Here is a 16,166-nt window from a genome sequence, read left to right as displayed (position 1 = left end):
CATACATACATACATACATAGCCTGTCAAAATCATAACCCTCCTTTGGCTTTGCCGTAGTCGGGTAAAAAGCTGAGTTTGTCAGCGTATGCTCCCAATATAGATTAGAATATTGGTGTATCATGAAGTTTGGGTCATTGTGGCTTTGGCAGCTACCCTCAAAAGATTGCCTGGCAAGGAGTTGGGACTGTCAAAACTATCTGGCTTATGAGGAAATAATCATTGCCCAAATACTATACATAAAAATCAGCTTTTATGGTATAACGTAAGCCTAAGTTTTACGGTGGCCTTTGCTGTATATTCATTGGGCTGTAATTCTACTTACGTTGTACCATAAAAGCTGATTTTTTTCCTTGGCAGTCGCTAACTGTGAGTCTACGAGTTAACCGACAGAGGCAGGCAGGGAGCGTCCACACCGCACGCGGTACTCATCGTCATACCGCGCTAGAGAATCAGATTCCATCCTGCACCACTCCAAATAAAAAGACGAGGTGTGCTATAAAAATATTCTATCAGCGTAAATAATAAATATAGATCTCATCAATTAGTCTAGTATGTACACGGCGGAGGCGGCGGGTGTCACAGGTTGAGCGGGTTGGGCACGGGCTGTCCGCCGGCGGCCGCCACGTCGGCGCCGATGCGCGCCAGCAGGTCGTAGCGGCGCAGGTCCTTGGGCGCGCGCGCCGCCGCCAGCAGCGCCGGGATGCGCGCCGCCGCCTCCTCGGCCCACGCCGCCGCCAGCCGCGCCTCGTGCGCCGCCGACGGCAGAGCCAGGCGGTGCGCGCGCGACGCGCGGGACAGCACCACGGCGGCGCTGTAGGCGTCGATGGCGGCGGCGGCGAGGCGGTTGAGCTGGAACTGGCGGTCCACGACGCCGCGGCCGTGCGCCACGAGCACGGCCTCGACCACGCGGCCGCTCTCGGCCACGAGGCGCGCCAGCTCGGCGGCGTGCGCGCGCAGCGGCTCGGCCACGTGCGCGCCGACGTCGGGCGCGCGCGCCAGCCCCACGGCGGCGGAGGCGCGGCGGCCGGCCTCGCTGAAGATGAGCCCGAGGTTCGCCGCGGGGTTCTTGAAGGCGCGCTGCAGCTCCTGCAGGTGCGAGCCCGCGAACTGGATGCCTGCAACGCGATCCCGTTAATTCATCATTAACAATGGACCTGGCGCACGATTTTCGTTGAAGATGCCAAAAAAAACTACAAAAAAATATATTTTTACTTTTTTGATATCTTTAAAAATGACTGAAATATTGAAATGTCGTTGACGTTTAGGCGTCCTATCGAAAAACAGTCCTAAAATCCGTATTCACGTGTCGTTTCGATAGAACGTTTACTCGATAGGATCACGACTCAGCGGTTTGTTATTTGACGTTTAATCACTGTCATCCGATCGAACCATACTTCAAAACGGGTAACAGGCGAACGCCGCGGAGGCGACGATCGAACACGCATAAAACGAAATCGAAACAAAATCAACGCGCGAATACGAAAAGCGGCGTACCCGTGAGCGCGACGAACAGCCGCAGGATGTCGTTGGTGCCCTCGAAGATGCGGAAGATGCGCAGGTCGCGCAGCACGCGCTCCAGCCCCGTGGCCTTCATGTAGCCCATGCCGCCCAGCACCTGGATGGCCTCGTCCACCACCGCCCAGCCCGCGTCCGACGCGAACACCTGCGCAGATAACGAGGCCGTTCGGAGGGTGGAGCTGTGAGTTTACATCTGACGTCTAATAAATAAATAAATAAATAATCTTTGGACAATTTCACACAGCGCCAGCTAGCCCCAAAGTAAGCAACTTAATGCTTGTGTTATGGGTGCTAGCTTAACGGATATACTACTTATACTTTTTTTTTTTTTAAATACATAAATATTATACATAGTCGCACCCAGACCCGTCACAGAAATTAAAATTCATCATTTCAATTTCTGCCCGGCCGGGAATCGAACCCGGGACCTCTCGGCATAGTAGTCCGTTCTGAACCACTACACCAAACGGCCGACGATAAATGAAGGCGGCTAATATATGAAGATTTTACTTCTTGAAAGTTTCCGCCAGGGGCGCTGTACGATCCGTCGACCGTCATACGTTTAATGTCACTTTTTTACGCAGTCGACGTCGAATGCGTTTAAGTAAACTCACACTTCGCCCCCAGAAGTCGTTTTGGTATACCTATTCGCTCGATGGTAATTGATTTAATTTGAAGTAAATTGGTAATTGACAAAAAACAGGAAAAGAAAACGCACAATACATGTGCAACGAATAAATAGATAGAATATGCCTTAAACGGTTGACGAGTTATGTTCTCACTTGATAACTTCGAAATTGATTAGCCATCCACGAAGACGCGCCTCACCATTCTTCCGCTGATGTTTGAGTGTTATCGGTACGCGCTAAATTAGCCAGCCCGCGCTTCCCTCGACCAAAAATTGGTGGGGCGCGTCTTCGTGGATGGAAATATCAATCGTTAAAATGAGACGACGACCTCGTATAGTCAGCGGGAAGGCGCTGAATGCCGGCCGCTGCCGACCGGTCGATGTGGAAATCATCGCGGACGAAAGCATGTAAAAGTGCTTTTTAAAAGCCTATTTGCAAAAATAAATGAGTTTTATGACGCTCGTGACCTTGGAGATGGCGGCCTCGAGGTGGTAGTCCTGCGCGCCCGTGTCCATGTTGCCCGACACCATGTAGGCCATGGACTCGGTCACGTACTGCAGCATCGCCATACGCGCCAGTTTTTCCTGCACATCATAAACGGCAACATAAAGGTAAATCGTTTTAAAAGTTTCAATTGCACGCCGAATAAATTACATTTCTTTTATCTGTAAATCTAAATCTTCTAAATATCTTTGTAGTATAAACATCAATCGCTCTTCTTTAGTCTCGATTCTCGCTAAAACTCAAGAACGGTTTTATTTTTGTTGTTGAAAAATTTTCCATAGTCAAGAGACAAAACAATATCTGTTGGAGCAGTTATAAAGTTATTTATAGGGTATGTTTCGTTATGCTCTGTGACCACTGTAAGGTATGACGTCAATCCAGTATATTGTGTGAAGCTGTTCCTTTTTAGTTTGCTACTAGCTTTCCGCCCGCGGCTTCGCTCGCGTGGAATTTCGTTTGTTAAATTTTCCTAAATTTTGTTTGCTATAAATAAACCTCACGGAGCCCGAGGTTCTTGCGTTCTGGAGTTATAGCGTCAGGGAGGAAAACCCGACTTATTTTTATATAGTAGATTACTGGTTTACTGTACTTATACGGAACGCAGTCCATTACATTGTCAACCACATTTTTCGACAGTGTTTTCAAATCAAATAATTTGCCATGTACGGACGATGACGTAAAGATAAAGACTGGATGGCGCTTTAATTCACCGCAATAGGGGCTATTTGCAATAAAAATTTACAGTATGTGCTGTCGCCTTCAACTAGAAATATTATTTGAAAGTGTCGTTTTTAAAATTCAATTGAAATGAAAAAAACACTAGCACAGAGTTCATTTTTAATTGAATGGTTATGTTTTTTGATCTCGTGATCAAATATCTACTGAGACCACCAGTTCTTCTCAGCACTTGCCATATGTTTGTCTCGAAGCGCTGGTAGGGCCCATAAGATAAGGAGACATGTAAAGTGCCCCATAAGGGCTACCTTTTCTTTTTTTATTATTTACATTTTGACGTTCATAAGTGCCACTTGTGGTCTAAACTGAATAAATATTTTAGATTTTTTGATTTTGATTGCTATAATCATACTACTTATGATATCATATATTCTCCTAGGGTACTGCGGCAGTATACTGGCAGTACCTACACAACGGAACAATTTTTTCAACAGTGAGAGCCTATGAAGAGCAGTACTCGCAATTTAATGCATATTCTAACATACCCTATATCAATAATGCATATTGCAAGTTGAAAATATAATTCACCACATTCTCGTCGCTCAGCGTTACGTTGATCTCTTTCCATGGTTCGTAGTGCAGGAGCTCTGCATTACATCATATCACAGGTGGAGGATTTTCAGAGTCCAATGCGATCGTTCTTCGACAGAGGGATTAAGGTAGCTTGGAAACCCTAAAAGGACAGATACGGATTAGAGGGAAGCGTGCGCAGGAGAGGTCGATCGGGCGCATCAAGAGAAAGAAGCGTGTACGGGTGAGCGGGAGGTAAAGATTAGAGATGAGACGTATTTACTAGAACAGATCCACACACTAGGTATTTTACAGTACTAGGCGGCACCTATTCCAATTTTTAAAATACTTGATCCACCTAGTATTTTATGAATTACACGATTTCCGACCCTACCGTCAATGTAATAGAGGTTATTATTGCGTAATCCGTAGTCGTGTATTACGCGCACCGAGTATTTCTCTCTAAGCTTATGTGCGAATGTAGAGATTCACTCCGTCTCTGTCTGACCAAACAAATTTGAGCGCGACGAAGCAAACGCACACAAACATAGTCAAACCATTTATATTTTTATGAAATTGATATTTTTTAAATACGCCAACTAAGCCTGTTGAAGTATGAAGGGAGGATATCAATCAATCAACAGCCAGCAAAAACATTATTATTTAATTTCAAATTGCATTATTCATACTACGGTTGTATATTTTCGAAGAAAATTGTATTTTAAAGTCATACTCGACGCGACTAGTGCGGACCACGTAATAACATTACTACGTACCACATAATATCCACGTAATAATATTACTACGTACATCAAGTATGCTAAATTACTACGTACTAGGTGGAATAGGTATTTGGATCGAGTATTAATAAATACTAAGAATAGGTGCACCTAGTATCAAATTTACCTAGTATAACCCATCTCTAGTAAAGATTCATCGGTCGCTCGTAAACCTCGGCTCAGTGAGAGTCGGTACCTGCACGGTGCCGAACTCGATGAGGCGCTTGCCGAACTGCGTGCGCGTGGCGGCGTGCTCGGCGGCGCGCGCGATGGCGGCGCGCTGCGTGCCGGACAGCGCCGCCGCCATGCCGAAGCGCCCGTTGTTCAGGATGTTCATCGCCACCTGCGGACGGGAGCGTGAGACACGAAAGGACGCCAGACGTCGACTGTGCCGTCGCGGTGAAATGGTCTTCCGCGTTCGAAATGTCGTCATCGCATCGTCCGTTCGGTGCGTTATCGTTGCTCAGAGCCCCGATTACGGTAATTTTTAACATTACATGTCTATGTAATTGCCTGTATTTGTGTGATGTCCATTGTAATAAATGTATCTTTCTTTCTTTCTTTCTGACGTCTCCAATCCAGACGCGCTTCATCGATTCTGCGATACGATTGGTCAAAACACAAAAAAAAAACAGCGTACGTCAGCTGTTTTGACCAATCGTATCGCAGAATCGATGAAGCGCGTCTGGATTGGAGACGTTAAAAATTACCGTAATCGGGGCTCAGGGCCCCTATTGCGCTAAAAATTTTCAACTACAACGCGACTGGACGACAAACGAACATCTGCTCGTTTTGAAGGCTAGTTCTAACGAAGCTTTAACGTAAACGCACTGCAACAGAGCCTTTGAGTAAAAGAAAGATATTTTTTTTCCAAACTCAAGTCAAACGCTTCACGAACATTTGCTGCTTTAGTAATTTTACTTTTAAAAATAAGGTGTTCGGACTTTTAATGGAAAGTGCATAAATCTGTTGTTTCGTCTTTGTTAGCGCGTTAACTTTACCGTAATACCGAATTGAACATCAACTGGAATGTGAATGGCGCGCAACTGGAGGGAAATGAAACGCGATTGAATCAAATTACAAATTAGCGCAATCGGGGCCCCGGTACGGCAAGAAATGACAAACGTATGTCACCGAAAACCGAATCAAAAGAACGCGAAAGCGGATCGTACCTTGAACCCGTTGCCGAGGCCGCCCAGCACGCAGCGCTTGGGCACCTTGACGTCCTCGAAGTACACCTCGGCCGTGTTGGAGCACTTGATGCCCATCTTGTTCTCGGGCGGGCCCGACGACACGCCGCCGAAGCCGCGCTCCACGATGAACGCCGTCACCTGCGGCACACCCAGTGAGTCACAGTGCACCCGACCACATCAATCAATGAGGGCTATCGTTTTAGCGCTCACCAGTTAGCGCCACTGTAGAGTAAGGTCCTGTCACTTGCTAGTAGCGAAGACAGTGGCGCCAACTGGTGAGCGCGAAAGTGGTATAGTAGGGAATTTAGTGCAAGAACCCCTCCACTTTGGTATAGAAGGCTCATTTTTGCAACAGTGGTTCTTTGGGTGCTCCTGAGTGGATTTCCGTCGGTAGACATCGGGAGCCCCCCCTGTGATAGCAGGGGGAGGGGGGGCAAGTTTCCTTCCGCCGCGCTTCACTTCAAGGCCCATATCTTCAAAACTATGGGTATTAGGGCAAGTGTGGTATCATTTTCGGATAATTAAAAGATGGCGAATTCATTTCTAGAACAAACTTTTTGCCTTTTCATACAAAAAATTAGAAATATTGAGTAAAATTCACAAAAACCAAAAAGTATTTTTTTAAATAAACGTCGTTTACTTTTAAACCACTGGAGTTAATCTAATAAAAAAAATATGACCTGAAAGTTACATTTATCAGGATGGATTATAAAAATATAGCATTGTATGGTACTTTTTTCGCAAAAAGTAGGTGAAAAAAATTTTTTCTTCAGGACACAGCGGGCGAATTTTATTGCGCATCGGAAAAAAATATTTATTTTATCCATGAATTCATACTATTTGGTTCATAAACAAGCATGAATTATTATTTTAGAATTTATTTAGAATTGCTGGCACATCAATCTACCATGATTTGTATTTTTTCGTCAATTGATTTTGAACTCTATGTGTGAGACATAAGGTTGAAAATATCTTAAATACATTTAAATATTGAAAATATCATAAGAAGAAAGCACTAAATAAAGAACTTTAATTTGTCTAAACGTCTTAATGATTATTATTATTTTAATTAGCACTTTTATTTCTACATACTATTGTACCAGTGATTTAACGGAAAGGTAAGTGTAGGGAAATTAGGTTTCACAATCATAGTACGGGAGATATTTTTAGCACAAAGGTTACGGCTGTGACCGTTTTAGTTGTTTTTTTTTTCAGACAGTACCAGCTTCTGCACTACTTCTTGCACTTATATCTCACCATTTCCAGGCAAGCCTCGGCAGCTACGGACAAACCGGTCCATGTAGGCTCCATCTTGCTATCGACTCTGGTCCACCCCCAACCAGTCGGGTAAAGGGAAGACTTTTGCGAAAAAAGTACCATACAATGTTATATTTTTATGATCCTGATAAATGTAGCTTTCAGGTCATATTTTTTTTATTAGATTATCTTCAGTGGTTTAAAAGTAAACGACGTTTATTTAAAAAAATACTTTTTGGTTTTTGTGAATTTTACTCAATATTTCGAATTTTTTGTATGAAAAGGCAAAAAGTTTGTTCTAGAAATAAATTCGCCATCCTTTAATTATCCGAAAATGATACCATACTTGCCCTAATACCCATAGTTTTGAAGATATGGGCCTTAAAGTGAAGCGCGGCGGAAGGAAACTTGCCCCCCCTCCCCCTGCTACCACAGGGGGGGCTCCCGATGTCTACCGACGGAAATCCACTCAGGAGCACCCAAAGAACCACTGTTGCAAAAATGAGCCTTCTATACCAAAGTGGAGGGGTCTCCACACAAATCATTGCACTAAATTCCCTACTAGTAGGAGGACTATCGCATTTGCACTCATCAAGATGGCTTCACTGTAGAGTAAGGTCCTGTCAATCGCCAGGGGTGCCAACTGTTAAGTATAAAAACGATAGCCCTCATTGCCAATGGTTAACTGCGCCCGTCCGTCGAGCGGGTTATAATATTGACGGCCGTTCAGTGTAAAGGTTCGTAACGGACCACTACGCCAGAGTTCGCGGGTTCGATTCCCGCACATTACAAACATTCATGAACGTGTTTGTTTGTATCGGGACTAGGCTCACCTTGTCGACGGTCTTGCCGTCCTTCTCGATGGGCGTCTGCGCGAAGACGGTCATGATCTCGGCGATGCCGCCGTTGCTGATCCAGATCTTGGAGCCGTTGAGTATGAAGTGCTCGCCGTCCGGCGCCAGCACGGCGCGCGTCCTGCGCACAACACTCGCTCAGCCGGCCGCACAGGTGGCGGGCCTACTTGTCTAAAGCCTGGTCCGTGAGCACGTAGAATTTTGTCCAATGACCCCTAGCTACCCATCCTTATCGCTCGCGCGTAATTATATTCGCTGGGTGCGAAGTACTAGGTGGGGGGGACATAATCTATCGCAGCGCTCATGGTGGTCAAAAGTAGAAATAATGTTAGCTCTGTCATCAGATGTATCTGTCAATGGCAAAGCGATTCTACATAATACATTTTAATATCATTAATTAATCGCATGAAAAGGGTCCTACTGGGAACTTAAATAAAAGAGTGGACTGTATTTCGATAGGGCTGTTTTAATAGCAGTTTACAATTTGGAAATAACTAAACTATACAACGTGGTAGTACAAAAATGAGTTACAGTAGTTGTTGTGCACAGATGTTTGCCTTATGATGAGAGCGTGAATTATTGAACTCTGCCCTTGTTTTGTTCTTAATTCTTCTACATCTCGGACTTGTCCAGCCAATACCAACAACTTTCCTTTAAATACGGTTTGTGGTTGGAATTTGATATTGTAACTCTCACAAACCCGGTCTTCAAAACGATACTCATTTCGATCTGAAAACGATATTTAATTTATTACTAGCGATACAGAAACATTTAAATATATTTACTGTTATATAATGAAACCGTTAAAGTAGCTTTTTCTTTTTGTTTTACTGTAAAACTACAACTATAAATGAAGTAAACAAACCCTGACACAATCAAAATTAAACACACTTTTTGGACTTACCTCATTTGATTTGAATGACCAAAATGATTTCAAAACCTTTTTTCCACCCAAATCGTGGTATCACAACAATTTATTAGTTGAAAATATTTGTTATTTTTTCATTTCGATATTTTTTCACAAATATACGACCTAAATGTCAATGTGACAGAGCCCACAAAGTTGTGGACGCTAGTTGGCGCTGTAATCGTGCACGGAGCCAATTGCTGACGCGACTGTGCGACTGGCGCCCGCAGTGAGTGTGCGAGCGCGACAGCAACATATTTGCGCGCGAACGATAAGGATGGGTAGCTTGGGGTCATTAGACAAAATTCTACGTGCTCACGGACCAGGCTTTATGCAGGGTCATTGTAAAACACCCGCAACATCGCACCGCTCGATAACTATACAACATCACATACGACAACCATTGTTCTGCGAGTTTTAACATAATACGTTAAACTAAAATGATTTTTCATGGTATTTATTGCCTTGTACGTCGTAATGTTTTGTAACTCTTATGTTTTATTATTCATATACGAAAATACGACGTGACCCTCGCGCTCGCCGATTGACGCCGAACTCGGTGATGCGCGTAGACACGAGCGGGAAATTTTATTAATATTTTTTTTTTACAGTATAAGTTGCTGGTGTTCTACAAATAACCCTGCTTAACTAAATATAACTTTTAAAAAAAAATAAAACCGACTTCAAATGCGTGAACACAAATAATACCTATTCAACAAAAAAATAATCGTTCAAATTGGTTCATAATCGGCGTAGATATTGCGTATAAAAAAGTTCATCCCCAATTTCCCACCCTTGGGGGTAAAATATTTTCTTCAAATTCGCATGAAACCACCCTTTTGATAATACCTATTCAACAAAAAAATAATCGTTCAAATTGATTTATAATCGGCGGAGATATTGCGTATAAAAAAGTTCATCCCCAATTTTCCACCCTAGGGGGTTGTTTTTTTTATTACTAAATTTAAATGGGACCACCCTTGAGGTATTACCTATACGCCGAAAAAAGATTTGTTCAAATCGGTTCATAATTGGTGGAGTTATCGCGTAACAAACATAGAAAAAAAAAAACATACGGGTCGAATTGAGAACCTCCTCCTTTTTTTGAAGTCGGTTGTGAAAATACAAATCTATGACTGTATTTAATCTTCAGCGTTAAGAATTGTATCTCAAACTAAATTAATATTATAAATGCGAAAGTTTGGATAACTGGATGTTTGTTATTCTTTCACGCAAAAACTACTGAACGGATTTTGTTGAAACTTTACAGTATTATTGTTTGTAACCCAGATTAACATATAGGCTATAATTTATGCCGATCTGTGACACTAAATTTCACGCGGGTGAAGCCGCGGGCAAAAGCTAGTCTGTGCTATAAAATCACAATGTTCGCCAACTCTATCGATCTGAGTATTTCCACACTAGAAGATAATATAAGAATTTATATTCTTTGCTAGTACATAGAAGCATCTTAAGCGTAATTTATTTAACTCTTTATAAAAAAATGTTTTTTTTTATAAAGAGGTCTGCGCGCTCGCTCGAATGACTCGCCGAGTCGTTGTTTGTGTTTGGTGTCGCGTGGGTATGGGCACTCACTTGATGGAGCCGGCGTCGGAGCCCGAGGAGGGCTCGGTGAGGCAGAAGGCGGCGTACTCGCCGCCCGTGACACGCGGCAGGTAGCGCTGCTTCTGCTCGGGCGAGCCGAACAGCAGGATGCCCTTGAAGCCGATGGACTGGTGCGCGCCCAGCGTGATGCCCACGCCCAGGTCGTGCGCGCCCACCACCTGCCACGACCACCGTCAGCGCCGTCGCTCGACCACGCGGCCCGACCCGCCCGTGCGTCCGGGCCGGCTCGTGTGGTCAGAGTAAATACAAATGAGTAGCGCAACCACGACTGGCTCCCCGCTAATCCACGCTAAATTTTGACAGTGTGTGCGTGCGCGCCGCATACGTATTGGCGCGCTCACATACAAACCGCGCCCGTGCGTTTCTATGAAGATGACCTACTCATTTGTATTTACTCTGGTCTGGTCGAGCTGTACACGCACTTCGAATAGCGTTTGGAGGAAAAATATTTACCTACCGTCATCACTCATTCTTGGTGTGCGAGCGGTTGCAAAAAAAAACAAGAACATCAATATGACGTTGAGAGATTATTACAAAATGTTATAAATTTAAACAGGTAATGGAATCGTTCGACTTCGGAATTCGATCGCGCCGACGGTCTCACAGAATAAGTATACGATTAATGTAGTGTGTGACGGTAATTGGAGAAGAAATGATAACATGAGGGTAGAATTAGATGATTAATCCACCTTACGGATCGCTAACTTGACGCTCCGGTCAGCCTGTGAATGTGACCACGGCCCGTGCAACCCGGTCGAAACGTCAGGCCAATACAGCTAATATAGTATTACCTATTCGCGTATCGCGTTAAAACCTGTTTAAATTAAGTAAATTATGCAAAGCCAAAGTTTAAAATTTACAAAAAAAAAAAGAATATTACTATGAAATGTACTAATACATACTAGATCAAGTTCAGTATTAATTCTCTAATCCTGGCAAGCAAATTTTATGTGTGCATTTCAGTTAAATCTAACTTTGTAAAAAAAAAAATATTTTTCTTGGGCTTATTCCACTATTCCCTGTTAACGCCAATCGGAACTTATAAAACTTATAATGGGGAATAATGAACTTTAAAAAGTTCATTAATCCCCATTACGTTAAAAATAAAATCCTAATGTAACGGGGATTAATAAACTTGTTAGTTCATTATTCCCCACTATAAGCTCCAATTGGCGTTAACGGGGATTACTGAACAAAAAGTTCACTATTCCCCATTGACGGGGATTGTCAATGGGGAATAGTGGAATAAGCCTTTTCTTGCCCCCCCCCTCAGCTCGGGGGGCCACTCTGCAGTTACGCCACCGTTGGCAAGATCGAGTGAAGGGTGAGAATAGGAAAGCACGCACCTCGACGAGGCGCGCGTACTGCGTGTTGTTGAGCCCCAGCCCGCCCAGCTCGCCCGGCACCTGCAGCCCGAAGGCGCCCAGCTCCCACAGCCCGGCCAGCGTGTGCTCCTCGATCTGCGAGTCCGCGTCATTCTTGGCGGGGTCGTTCACCTGCCGGACACCCGATATATTATGCTCCTGCTGTTCTTGTATCACCATTTATCATGATTTTGAATACCGTTAGCTTGACATTGCTAAATTATTAATTTATTTATTCCTATCAATTAAACAATATTATTGTATGCCAAACAGGCTAAACATAGTGAGACTATCACAACATTCTCTAAGGAACACCCCCTGTCTCATGAGAAAAAAACAGAACCCTAAAGGCACAATGGAAAGCGATTCAGAGCGAAGCGGCCGTTTAAGCCGCAAAAACATGTCACGAGAATGAGTTAACAGTGCATATAAAAGGGCTCCATTGACATTCTTATTTACATAACTACAAGTCGTACGGAACCATCGGTGTGCCAGTCCAACTCAGTAAAATACACTCGCGAGCAAAAATATGGAATCACCCTATTTATTCCGAGCGATCATAAGAACTAAATGACTAATAGAAGATCAATAAAAATGGCACCATTTTAAAGGTGATATTATAAACTTTAAATTGATACCATAGATACATAATAATACATAGTCATTCACTTCTTAAGACCGATGATTCCATACTTCTGCTCGTAAGTATAGTTTTTTTTTCTATTTTATATCTGCAATCGACTTCATAATCAGATAAAAAAGTAAAATAGGTAATAACCAAATTCATGAAGCTTGGCACAGCATTACCTCCTGGAAGAACTTCTCGACGGGCGGCACGAGCTCCTGCAGCGTCTGGCGCTGGTCGTCGGACAGCGGCTCGGGGTAGGGGAACACCTGCGCGGGCTCGAAGCGGCCGCGGAACAGGTTCAGCGTGAACGACGTGCTCTCGCGCGCCGCCTGCGACGCCCGCCCGCGCGCGCTGCACAACACCAGGCTTGCATCATTTCAATCACGATTTTTATTGCATGATTTTTTTAAATAAAATTAAAAAAAAAAATTCCAGACTGAAGAGACATAGCATTCAAAACCTAGCGAAAAGATTCGCAGTGAAAGAATAAGAGATGACTCACTGGACTAGTCTCTTACTGAACGCCTCAAGAACCGGATTGGAATCAGACAGATAATTGGATTATTGTTTCGCGGAAACAGATTGCCAAGTAGCAGTAGAAAAGGAAAATAAAATCACTGATTTAAATCAATATCCGATAATTAACTTTTTAAAAAAATAAAACCGACTTCAAATGCGTGAACACAAAAAAAACTAAATATTGCGTATAAAAAAGTTCATCCCCAATTTTCCACCCTTGGGGGTGAAATATTTTCTTCAAATTCGCATGAAACCACCCTTTTGATAATACCTATTCAACAAAAAAATAATCGTTCAAATTGGTTTATAATCGGCGGAGATATTGCGTATAAAAAAGTTCATCCCCAATTTTCCACCCTTGGGGGTTGTTTTTTCTATTATTAAATTTAAATGGGACCACCCTTGAGGTATTACCTATACGCCGAAAAAAGATTTGTTCAAATCGGTTCATAATTGGCGGAGTTATCGCGTAACAAACATAGAAAAAAAAAAAACATACGGGTCGAATTGAGAACCTCCTCCTTTTTTGAAGTCGGTTGAAAATGGAATTAATGTAACGCCGGGAGTGCATATTAATCGACTATAATGTTCGAAAACAATGTTAATATTAGGTGTTCAAGTATGAAATAGCCGTTTAAAAAAACCAGTAAAAAAAAATTTTTCCATAAAGATTTTTAGGGTTCCGTAGTCCTGACAAGGAACCCTTATAGTTTCGATATGTCTGTCTGTCTGTCCGAGGTTTTGCTTGGAAACTATTGGCACTCGAGCTGTAATTTTGTTGAGGTATGTATATTAATCACGCCGACAAAACGGTAAAATAAAATTTTGAAAAAAAAAAAATCTTTAGGGTAGCTCCTATAGTCATGTAAAGTGGGGATGTTTTTTTTTCATCTTCTACCCCATCGTGTGGGATATCGTTGGATAGGTCTTTTAAAATGGATTAGTAAGACTATTTTTCGATTTAGGGATAAGTTTGCAAATTATTAAAGTGCCAATTTTTGTTCGAGTAGGGCGTCCCCCCCCCACCCCCTCTAAAAACTAAACTGTTAGCTTGTAAAATCTGGAAAAATTCGTAATAATACCGATTTTCATGAAAACTATGACGGTTAAGATACATCAGTTAGTTTAAGAGTAACAGTCATTTAAATCATGTATTATGTAAAAATTAAATTCCTTAGAAGAAAATATTAAAAGTGACTTTAGATGAAGTAATTGCTTGCTACTGAAATAAATTGTGTTAACGACGGACAACTACGGAACCTTACACTGCGCGTGGCACGACACACACTTGGCCAATTTTTGAAAAAATTAAAATTGATACTTGTAATAAGATATTCGTGTTTTTTATAATGACAACGGCCACCACTTAGGACGAGCTGTTTTTGACGAATGTTTTTTTTTTGTTTCAGTAAAAATATGACATAGCTATCACTATATAACTGTTTGACATTTTATAAAATTGACATTGTATTTATTTGACATTTAGAAATTAATGTATAATTTATTACTATTCAATTAATTTTTAGTCTGCAATCTGTATTAATTTTAACTGTGGAAACTTTGCTGATTTCTGTCCTATTTTTTGTGTGATTATTTGTCTGTATATGAAAATTGTTTGTTTCCCTAATATAAATAAATAAATAAATAAATACCTAACCTCGGTTGACCACTATACCTCAGTTGTGCCTAAATAAGCATGTTTTCCGCAAGAAAAACTAAGGCAATGATTGCAAAATCTAATAAATCAATAAAAATAAAAAATGATTTCTTTAATTTAAATAAAAAATCATGATTTTTTCCACCCTGCACAACACACCTCCGTGCCACATCAACCCGCACCGGATTATGCATACGCCGATGCGTTTGCAGTAATCCTCTGATGTTGGTGTTATTTTTTTTGTTTTTATAAAGGCTATTATATCAATCATCAAATTACTTTTAACTGAAGAATAAAATTGGGTCAGAGGGAAAGGTTAGTTGGCCTATTTCTGTATGAGAAATATGATGAAATGTCAATTTTATTCTTGAGATAAAAGATATTCAATGGTTGAAAAATGAGGCCTATTAGGCAATTCAAAGATAAAATTGAGTAAAATAATAATAATAATAAATAAAATGTTTATTGCCAGTAAAACCAAATACATAAAGTCCTTATATTTAGCGGATACCGCACTAAGCAAAGCTTGTGTTGCAAATCTGATAAAAATGACTGTTGAAACTAAACCTGTGCCATTTAAAAGAGCCTTGCCTTCTTGGAGCAATAGTATCATTTTTATCTGTCTTTTGTTTGTTTATGTAATGTGTGAATTGTTTTGAATGCAAAAAAATTGAGATTGAATGAAATAAACTCATTTATTTAGATATGAAATAATGTAAAATAGAAATCTATTATGTAAGTAATTGTTAAAATGCAAATTTGGGACAAGAAGAATAATGATACTTCCTCCAATTGATAAATCTAATACGATAAAAACACATTGAAGGTTGTGGTACAAAGTCCAAGGAGAGCGTCGAAAGGGCACTTGGGCCCACGCCATGGCGCCCGAATTCTGGCGACTGGGGGCTTCTTTGGCTCACCTGTATAACGGCACCAGCTTTCCAGAGACGCAGCGGCTAGCGCACATAAGGAGTTTGCCACTATTCATCTTCGAGGATTATAAAACTTTCGAACAATACAATAACTATAAATATTATTATACAATTCAATGTTTATTCTACGTCTAGCATTGCATTTTGTAAACTGTTCTCAAAAAATATAGTATTTATTGTTTAATTTTTTATGTATAATATTAAAATTGTTCACGCTTCCCATTCACGACACGAAAAAATACCAAAATGCTTAATGCATACGTCAAAATCAAAATCAGCAAAGAAGTTACCTCCCCCCCCACCACACTTGTTTTTTTTTAATATAGTTTTACGGCTTCGAATCACGTCCAACAGGCAGTTTTTTTTCTTCTTCGTTTTTGATGTTGGCAATACCGTCGAAGCCGACTTGATTTGTGCCATTTTCAAGTTTCAAGTTAGACGAGTTGCAATCCAAAATGGGACCAAGATGGACTGGCATGGGACTTGGGTTAAATAATATAATGAAGGATGATACCCCTTCCCACCCTTTGAGTCTCAGTAAAGTTGTGGTGC

At 41.7% G+C, this 16,166-nt stretch overlaps 1 protein-coding gene across 2 annotated transcripts; it reads right to left on the bottom strand.

Moving 5' to 3' along the window:
• Positions 1–331: 331 nt before the first annotated feature.
• On the bottom strand, positions 332–15,887 carry Acadvl (Acyl-CoA dehydrogenase very long chain). Of its 2 annotated transcripts, none has more exons than XM_028320400.1 (10): positions 15,603–15,870; positions 12,686–12,872; positions 11,861–12,010; positions 10,485–10,672; positions 7,961–8,102; positions 5,850–6,008; positions 4,874–5,020; positions 2,617–2,733; positions 1,497–1,665; positions 332–1,117 (listed from the first exon to the last, which is right to left on the bottom strand). In XM_028320400.1, the coding sequence occupies exons 1-10, from the start codon at positions 15,668–15,670 to the stop codon at positions 579–581; spliced, it is 1,866 nt and encodes a 621-aa protein (XP_028176201.1). In that variant the 5' UTR covers positions 15,671–15,870; the 3' UTR covers positions 332–578. The 2 variants fall into 2 exon arrangements, with proteins under 2 accessions (XP_028176201.1, XP_028176202.1); XM_028320401.1 differs by having other exon boundaries at positions 579–1,117; positions 12,686–12,857; positions 15,603–15,887.
• Between the last annotated feature and the right edge of the window lie 279 nt (positions 15,888–16,166).

Source organism: Ostrinia furnacalis, unplaced genomic scaffold, assembly GCF_004193835.3.
Source record: "Ostrinia furnacalis isolate ACB-3 unplaced genomic scaffold, ASM419383v2 OfSCF7368, whole genome shotgun sequence".
Lineage (NCBI taxonomy): Eukaryota > Metazoa > Arthropoda > Insecta > Lepidoptera > Crambidae > Ostrinia > Ostrinia furnacalis.
Note: the sequence above shows the minus strand (reverse complement) of the source record. Positions and strands in the feature narration are given on the sequence as shown.

What these genes read in the sequence shown, in the direction of transcription:
- Acadvl (XM_028320400.1), bottom strand. Translation starts at nt 15,670, where the DNA reads ATGAATAGTGGCAAACTCCTTATGTGCGCTAGCCGCTGCGTCTCTGGA. An exon ending in AAGCTGGTGCCGTTATACAG is followed by an intron (nt 12,873 to 15,602) that starts GTGAGCCAAAGA and finishes AAATGATGCAAG; the next exon opens with CCTGGTGTTGTGCAGCGCGC. An exon ending in TCGAGAAGTTCTTCCAGGAG is followed by an intron (nt 12,011 to 12,685) that starts GTAATGCTGTGC and finishes GGTGTCCGGCAG; the next exon opens with GTGAACGACCCCGCCAAGAA.